Below are 9,696 nucleotides of genomic sequence, written 5' to 3' on the forward strand. Positions count from 1 at the left end.
AGACATGCTGTCAGCAGTTCATAGAATAAAATAATAATGTTCATTTTACTCAAATATATACCTATAAAAAGTAACATAAAATAAGCTGATCATTTTTAGTAGACTTAATTTTTTTTCCACATTATATGTTTAAAAGCCTACATAGAGGAGGGGTGGAAAGGAAGGAGGGAGGGGGATAGGGAATGAGGATGGAGAGACATGAGCAGAGAGAGAGACGAAGAGACGGAGTGTAGCAGAGGGAGGGAGAACACCGACTCTCTTATTCACGGACCTCTAACAAGAGGAACCAGGACCAGAACCGAACAAGGCACCCTCAAACAGTTAACACCGATCATGGACTTCCAATCCCGGGCAGCGGGCGGCGGAGCGGCGGTCAGACTGGTAGCTGCTGACTTTGGCCCCTTCCCGGGTTTGTGGCCCCCTCTCGTCCTCTGAAGCCGGCGGAGGAACTTCACCGGAAGCCCCGGAGAGGCGCAGCGGGGCACAGGCTCAATAGACTCGGTGCATGAGAATCTGAAAGGAAGATCCTGTTTTATAAAAGTCCATACGTCCCTCGGAGTTTGTTTTTGGGTCAGAACCATGCACACTCAGCGCGATGTCATTTATTTAAACTGCAACGGAGCGCAGCGGGAAGGATGCGGAGTTTATCCTCGCTGTGTGCGCAGCACTGTGCGTGGAGCCAAGCGGAGCGAGTCGGCGTGAACAGGGGAGACTTTCTGCTTTCCTGAAGGTGAGAAAATTCAGTATTGGGAAGTCTTTTGAATTTATTAGACCGAAAACTTTGTTCTCTGGAAAAAAAAAAAAAAAAAAAAAACTCTTTATAAGGCTTAAAATGTATCTGTTTAATCAAAAAGGATTTAGAATTTTTCTCTGATAGTAACCGATCTCCTGTCCAATAAATCCCGAACTTTCTTCTCCGAACTGCATCAAACAGCTTGGATTATCATGTTTCAAGTCTGATGCTGAAAACCACGCTTAAGAACCGCGGTCATCATAATCAGCCTCAGCTTGACGGCTTATTTGCCCCCCAACACCCCAAGCTGAGAACATTACATAACTATTGAGCTGCCTTGGCAAAAATCAATGCAATCTGTCAACAGGCTGCTGCCGTTTCATCACTTCTCACTGTCCGACTAACAAACACAAAGAATGCATCCCAATCACGCTGTCATCAGAGCTCCAGCAGGAGGTTTTAATGATGGGTTTTCTTGATTTTTGACAATTATAACAGATTGTTCCCCCTCCCGCTGAACTCAGTGATGAAGAAACTCTCCACACTTTGTTTAAATGCTCTGACCTTGTAGTCACAGCAGTACCTTTCCTCTCTGTGAGAGGCCCACATCGATCTTAGTTGTGTCCCTCTGCAAGGAATTTGTTTCATCTTATCTGTGCTGACAGGCTGCGTTCATCACCTTCCTACAGTCCTCCTCTCCTCCGGCACCACCAGACTTAATGAATCAGACACGGGGAAGAATACAAAGTCTCGCTGAGAAAAAATGCAGAGCAGGAATTTGACTTTGGAGCAACCAGGCTGCTCTTATCTTGAGGTTGAACTCAGTAGAGGAATGCTGCTCTGTGCAGTATTTTTGCTGGTTAGTTGTTTTCGGCATATACTTTGCTTCACTGTCAACTTGAGAAGAAGAGAAACTCCTTTTCATGCGTTCTCCCTATATCCATTTAAATACTGTGCTACACCTATGTCTCTGAATGAATATATTTGTATTATCTGTATGCTCTCTTGCTCCAATTTACAATAACTTAATGCAGTTTGGTAGAATAAAAGCTTTTTTTGACAAGCAGAAATTAAACCTACATTTTTTGTAAACTGTGTTTCTGCTGCAGGTTTGCGTGTGAAGCCACAATGCTGTTTTGTTGAGGAACTGTCATCAGGTCATGGCGTGATGATCCCCAGGAATGCATGCGACTTCATCAATCCTCAGCACCACACTCTGAATTCTGCTCTGTGAGACGATGGAAAAAATGTGATGGACTTTATGAACCAGTTCAGAAATGGGTGGGTGTGGGTGAAGGAACAACATCCATTAGTGTATTCCCATTTTTTTGGGAACCTCAGGACAACCAATTGCTGAGGACTTTTTCCATTACCAGGATGGACACAATACTTAGATCTTATGATTCCTCAGCTGGAATTTCTGATTCTTATTATTTCATTAAATCCTATAGTTATTTTCTCTGATGTTGCTGTATTGATTCATATGAAATGGAGATACTGTGGCGTTCATGGAGTAAGGACTGGACCTCCTTAGTAAGACCGTGGATTCCTATACTGCTAGGCCTTCATCTCCAGTTTTCACGAGCCACTAACTGTCCCGAAGAGTGCCGCTGTGACCGGACCTTTGTTTACTGCAACGAGCGGAGCTTGACCTCAGTGCCTCTGGGAATCGGTGAGGGCTACAAGACCATTTACCTACACAACAATCAGATCAATAATGCTGGCTTTCCACTGGAGCTACACCATGTGGCCTCTGTGGAAACTGTGTATCTCTATGGTAACCAGCTTGACGAATTTCCAGTTAACCTGCCAAAAAATGTAAGAGTTCTCCATCTGCAGGAGAACAACATTCAGACCATCTCTCGGGCAGCTCTGGCTCAGCTTCTTCGACTGGAGGAGCTGCATTTGGATGATAACTCCATTTCTACTGTTGGAGTGGAAGAAGGGGCATTTAGGGAAGCCTTGAGCCTAAAGATGCTCTTCTTGACCAAAAACCACCTGAGCAGTGTGCCTATTGGTCTCCCAGATGACCTGAAAGAGCTAAGACTGGATGAGAATCGGATTGCGGTCATTGCAGAGGAAGCATTTCAGAATGTCACCCGGCTGGAACGCCTGCTGTTAGATGGAAACTTGCTAACAGATGAAGGGATCTCACCTGGGACTTTTCAAGACCTGGTCACCCTGAGAGACCTGTCTCTAGCACGAAACTCATTAACTTACCCTCCCCCGCTCCTTCCCGGGGAGATGCTTGTTAAGTTAAACTTTCAGGAAAATCAGATAACCAAGATCCCTGTGAAAGCATTGGCAGGTCTGCACAGGCTAGAGAAGTTAGATCTTTCTAATAACCAGCTGCAGTCACTGGTGACAGGAGTCTTTGATGGGCTTGGGAGTCTCAGGCAGCTCACTGTCCGGAACAACCCGTGGCTCTGTGATTGCGGCATGCGTTGGGTGGTGTCATGGCTCAAATCTCTTCCTGCATCGTTGAATGTGCGTGGGTTCATGTGCCATAAACCTGAAAAATTCCGAGGTATGGTGATCAGAGAGCTGAGCGCTGACCTGGTCCACTGCACAAAGCCTGCTTCTACATTTGGCACTGCTATGAACTCAACCATTTCCATTTCAACAGACTTCCCTTTGGTTACTCGACATGTTTCCTCCTCAAAACGCCCCCTAACCACACTGCCCACCTTCTACACCATCTACACAACCAAGGAGGATGGACTGCGGACTAAGCAGCCTCTACAGGTTACTTTCACAATCTTAAATGGGTCGGATATCCATGTACGCTGGTTGGCTTCTTTTCCAGTCACTGCCTACAAGGTGACCTGGGCCAGAATGGAGCCCAGTCTGACCGGAGACACGGTCAGAGAGAGGATAGTGGGTGGGGATCATCGAGGGATCCGACTGACTAATCTTGAACCCAAGTCCACATATCGGATTTGCGTTATTCCTTTGGATGCGTTCAATAATTACAGGCCCAAGGATGACACTCTGTGCACAGAGGCTGTGACAACTGCAGCCTTTTTCAGCCCAGATAACAACAACAGGAGACGCTCTGGGCCCGAGCAGGCAACACAGCCAGAGTCTGGCTCACCACTCCTTCTGGCTGGGCTCATAGGTGGGGCTGTGATTATGGTGCTGGTGATCCTGCTCAGTATCTTCTGCTGGCACATGCACAAGAAGAGTCGCTCGGAGTGGAAGTACAACCGGGGACGTAGAAAAGACGATTATTGTGAGGCTGGCACCAAAAAAGATAATTCCCTCCTGGAAATGACTGAAACAGGCTTCCAGATAGTGTCGCTCAACAATGAGCAGCTCCTCAAGGGAGATTTCCGTATTCAGCCAATCTACAGCCCTAATGGAGGAGTCAGCTTCAGAGACTGCCCCCCAGTGAACACCACCACAGTGTTCTGTAAGAATAATGTTCAGGATCGTGATTCATGATGGTTCTAGAAAACCATCAGGAGTTTCCTAAAACTGTCCAGACATTTTTGAACTCTGTAAAGTTAAAATGATTTAAAAGTTGTCTTCAAAAATGTAATTTATACAATTGACTTGACCATCTCTTTTACATAACATTGTTGGATTTATAGGTTGTTGTTTTTTGGAGTAGTGATGTTGCAGTTCTGTGCACAAACACATATAAAGAAACATTTTTTTTTTCTTAAGAGTTGAGGATGACTTGTTTTACTGTTATTGTGTAAGGCTTTTTGCTTGTGAATTTTATAAGGAATCCTGATAGACACGAGAATAACAGATTTTCACCACCAGAGGGTGTAGTTTTTCTGCTATGAGCTATGGGGTTGCAGCTGAGGTCAGGTGAGAGTATTAAATTCTCCAAGAAGTGTTGGACCATATGCAAACCATTTTCTGTCTGCTTTAGAAAGAAATTTAAAGGTCACACTCATTAAACACTCGGAAAGTGGCAGGCTGCAGAGCTTTCACCTGCGTCTCCAATTTAATACATCATCACAGCAAAGTGGGTCTTGTTATCAGCACCTGCTGTGATTGGTGTTGGTGTCACAAAGTGAGCTGCAAAGAAGCACAACCTCTGAATGTTAAATTCCTTAAAACAAAAGTATTTTCTTTGAGTTTAATATTTACCATTTTTCAGCAGAAGAATTTATTAATGTGCCTTGAAGTTATCAGCTTAAAATGTGTTCAACATCCATGTTTTTGCACAAGATGTATCCTTGTATATACAATTTAATGGAATATTGTGAATAATACTTTTGCTTCTCTTTATTTATTTATCTTGTGAGACATTTAATTAAAACGTATCTCCAAATGGGAATTTATTCCAGACTCTGGCTTAGCAGGAGCAACAACATTTGATGGTATGTAATGTGGGTTAGCACAGGATCCTGAATTACAAACACATGAATACACAGATATAAAACACAGCAGTGAAACTCTGAGGCACATAAACAGTACCACAGTACCTATAGTCTATGAGCACATATATGTAGTAATTTTAAATTTGGATGAGGTGTTCATTAAGACAACCTTTGACAAGTTGAACAGTTCACATATTTCAAAGGTGTTAAGGTGAGGTCTTTGTAAGATGAAGCGTTCTTAAAAGGGCAGATGAATGAAAGAAATTTCCAACTATTTTCCAATTACTGGGGTTGAATTTAGAAAGAACAGAATCCCAATGATGGTGAGATTCTGTTTCTAACAAATGAGCCCAAGAATCACAGTTTAGCAAGGTGGAACAAGAGACAGACAGGTAGATCTGCTCCATCCAAATTCAAACCCTCTCCTAAGGGAATGAGATATGTGTCATGGCTGAAAGTAAAAGATCTTGAATAAAAGTGATTTAAATGAGATTCTTATAGGCCATTGAGGCTGTGTTGGAAATGTCTAGAAACCACCTGAGGGACTTTGTGTATCCAATATTTTGGGTCCTAAATTGAGTCTGGAAATGTCACTGGGTATAGAACAGCATAACCATCCTAGATTGTTTTTCTCTAGCATCCAGAATGAACGCTTCAAATGCAGAAGCATCAGTTTCAATCTGTTGAATACTATTATATCAGTCAAACCAACTAAATATTCCTTTCCAAAAATGCTACGTCTAGATGGGAAAGCCAGACATCGCCTCTTTTCAGAGACATCTGATTATACATAGAGACACCTTTATCAGATTGTCAAAGCCCTGGAGCATATTTGGTTTCAGCTCCTTACGTTATCTCTAAGCCTTCATGGTCACCCAACAGAAGAATCAAATTTGATCAATTTGTATCCAAAATAGCAGACTTTTAGTGATGGCCACATTTAGAAGTTGGAAATAGCTGACCAGTAAATCCAGAGAAGCAACTTTCAGATCAGCTTTCTTCACCACACAGACCAGATCAACAGCCTTAAATGCCGCCGTCTAATTCCTGCTCAATCCTGTCAACATCCAGATACTAAAATGTCCCACATTGGGAGAATTTAATCTTTTTCTAGTTGAGAGATGGCTATTACTATGTTTTCCATAGATTTCTATTTTCCCCATGAAAAAATAATCTCAGAATCTTTAGATTTAATCATAAAGATTTTTCTAGTCACCATGTGAGAATTTTTTCAGAAAAATATAAAAACAATATAATATAACAAGTAAATGTTCATAGACCTCTGATAAGCTTAACACATAGGTATTTTACCTGATACTGATAAACTTCTGGAACTGTATTACTAAATCATACACATTTTGCTGTGGATACGTTACAAAGTATATTTTAAAAATCTTAAAACAACTGAAAGCATTGTAGTGTAATGCTTTTACAAAGGAGTGATGAAAAATGGGCCTACTCTAACTGAAGTCCTCCCTTAAAAGTCACACAAACACAAGAAACCTATTAAATAGTAGAGTGCATACGCAATAGATTTCAGTACTTCACAAAAACATGAGCGTATGAGTTAGATAAAAAGCTGTGAACAGCCTAGTTCATTGCACCAGGGTCCTCAGTAAAACCTCAGTAAAACCTCTGAGGGAAAATCTGATGAAAATATTCAGGCTAAACAACATCAGGTCCAGCAGCAATGCTGACTGGAATTTTTTTATTTTTTTTTATTTGCAACCCTAAAAGTTGGCAACAGCTTTTTATTAACAAGTCCATATTTTTATTGTGCGTTTGTCCTTAAACGGCTTCCAGTTGTAATCGATGAGTCTTCTTTAGGTCAGCAGGGGGAATCCTGAATCCTCCCTCCGGTTTAAAAAAATATGATTACCTGATCTATAATTTATACAAACTGTGTTGCATTTGGTTTTAATTATCTCAGTGTGTGATACACAAGAGTCCACTCCAACAGAAAACACCATTTTAATTGAAGGATTGTTAAGGGGTAGTGCCAGTCTGCAGCAACCATTAAGCGAGAAGCGGGGCACACGCTGGAGAGGTTGCCAAACCATCACAGGGCATTACAGAGGCATTTTAAAAGACCAAACAAATTCCCACAACAAAAAGTATTCACAGACCTTGGTTTATTTACCCTTTCTCTTGATTTTACAAACCAATCATGATCAGCAAAATTTGTCTTATTTATCAAACCAAATGACAAAAAGCCTTTTAATGACAAAGATTTAATTTCTATAAAATATTGAAAATTTAATGAAAATAGGAAAGATAAAGTAAGTGATTGCATTAATATTCTCCCCCTTTAAAGTTAATGGCCTAATTCAACAGAGGTCCAGCTAACTGGTACTATGAGTCTCACAATGAGTGGAAAAGAAATCACCTGAGTCCAGTGAGTGTGTATCCAGTGATTGTAGTATAAAAACACCTGGTTTTGGAAGGTCCATTCACTGGCTGTTCTGTAAAATTGCAAATAACACTCCAAGAAAATCAAATTAAAGATCTATGAACAGCGTAAGTCAAGGAATGAATACAACAAAAACTTTAAGGCACTGAAGATCCCCTTGGAGTTATGGAGGGAATATAATATAAATCTATTCTAGATCAGGAAGGCCTCACAAATGAGTGACAGTGCAAAAAGGACATTATGGAGAGAGGACACTAGGAAGCCTCTGTCTATGTTGAAGGAGCTACAAGTTTCAGCTATTGAGATGGGAGAGACTCTGAACTGAACAACTGCTGCCCAAGTTCTTCACCCGTCAAAGCTCTTTGGCAGAGTAGTTATGAGAAAGCCACTGTTAAAGAAGACATATATCGGAGCTCAACTGGAGAGTCCTTGGTCAAGTGGGAGAAAGTTATTTGGTCTGATGTGTCCCGAATTGAGCTTTTTGGCCATCAGGATACCAAACATTGCACATGACTACAAACACACCGCTCCCACTGTGAACCATGGTGATGGAACCATCATGTTGTGGAGATGACAGGCATTAAGCCCTGGAAGACTTGTAAAGGTAGAAGATAAACTACAGATTGAGCCTGTTCACAGCCAATTTTCATGCAACCTGACAGAGTTTCACGAATTAGTAAAGCTGCAGCCAGATAGGCTTCATGCTGTGATTGCAGATACAGGTGCATAAACTAAATATTGACTTAAAGGGGATGAATACATATGCAATCACTCATTTTATGTTTCATATTTTTGTCATATTGTATAAATCAGTTGATACTTTGACATTAAAAGGTTTTTTTTTTTCCCAAAAAAGACCAATTTTGTTGATCATGATTTATTTGTAATAGCAATAGAAAGTGTAAAACCTACTGAGGGGTTGGTACTTTTTATAGGTATTATACATACATACCTATTATACTTACTTTGTTAGACAACCGAACATACCAATAATCTGTTAAACATATGTGATTATGGGAATCAATGACAATTCAAGCATTAGAAAAGAAAATCAATGTTGAAAATGAAGGTAACACAGATATTCAACTGTCAGTACGTGCAAACTGACGGCTCTGAAAACTGCCAGATCCAATTCACAGCTCCGATTATCTTTCTAGAAAGGTATAGTGGCGCAGACGTCAGGAAACTAATATGATATCCTACTTTGCACAGTAACAAAAATTAAAGAAAGAAACATATTCTCTGAAAGTAAGAACATGGGAGCAGATCCACCCAACTCTGAGACTGGAAAAAAACATACTGAAGAAGAGAAACAACTTATCACAAATGTCTTTGTCATTCAACAGTTCACAACAACCACCTGCCATTATGAGAACTGATGTAGACTAACATGGCAGACAACTGAGGAGAAAGTTACAAAATTAAAAAGCTGATCTGCACAAACTGTGATAAAGCTTTAGATCTGCTGGGTTAAGACACTGACTGCTCCTTATTAATGCACAGCAGCACAAATGAGCCGCCTGCTAATTATCGGAACTCAATGAGGCTGGTTAAGGCAAATATAAGGCAGTGCTGACCATGAAGGACCAGAAAACAGTTATTCCATCAAACTACCAGAGCAGACGTTTGTGTTGTTCTGTGAAGAAGTATTTTTTTCTGCAAATGTCTGAGATCATCAACCTTTTATATCTGGCAAAGATAATATAAGAATCTTTCTTGATTCAGGAAAATAACCAACTTTTGTGAAAAGAATCACAAATTAACTGCAATTAATTCTAGTTAGAATATATTTAACAAGTTACACCTAAAATCAATCACTGTCATATCTGTAACAACAAATAACTTAATGGAGAAGATCAGAAGATCTCAAAAAGTAACATGCTATGCCTGAATGAAAGGAATTAAAGAAAATATTGTGAAAATATGACGTTGAAAAATGATCCCCATTTTTTCTCTTATGACATGCTAAATAACCCAAATTATTGCTGGCACCCTCAGAGAATGGCTTAATTTTGACATATTGATTGAATTTAATATGTTTTGAAAGGACACAAGGCCAGGTGCTCATTTTCTGCTGTTGGCCAGGATGTTAGCGGTACAAATGTCACAGTTTCCCAACAGTAGAGCCTATTAAGGCAACCTGACACATTCTGAGGCTTAAAGTAAACCATACAAAAAAAAATCCTCATACAGTGTGGCTATTCCAAAACCATGTG

At 40.6% G+C, this 9,696-nt stretch overlaps 1 protein-coding gene across 1 annotated transcript; it reads left to right on the forward strand.

The window, feature by feature from the left end:
* Positions 1-219: 219 nt before the first annotated feature.
* si:dkey-87k14.1 (leucine-rich repeat transmembrane protein FLRT2) lies at positions 220-8,223 on the forward strand. The gene is made up of 2 exons (XM_044143484.1): positions 220-730; positions 1,843-8,223. The coding sequence occupies exon 2, from the start codon at positions 2,222-2,224 to the stop codon at positions 4,175-4,177; it is 1,956 nt and encodes a 651-aa protein (XP_043999419.1). The 5' UTR covers positions 220-730; positions 1,843-2,221; the 3' UTR covers positions 4,178-8,223.
* Positions 8,224-9,696: the final 1,473 nt, after the last annotated feature.

The sequence above is a fragment of the Gambusia affinis genome, linkage group LG16 (genome assembly GCF_019740435.1).
Source record: "Gambusia affinis linkage group LG16, SWU_Gaff_1.0, whole genome shotgun sequence".
Taxonomy (NCBI): domain Eukaryota; kingdom Metazoa; phylum Chordata; class Actinopteri; order Cyprinodontiformes; family Poeciliidae; genus Gambusia; species Gambusia affinis.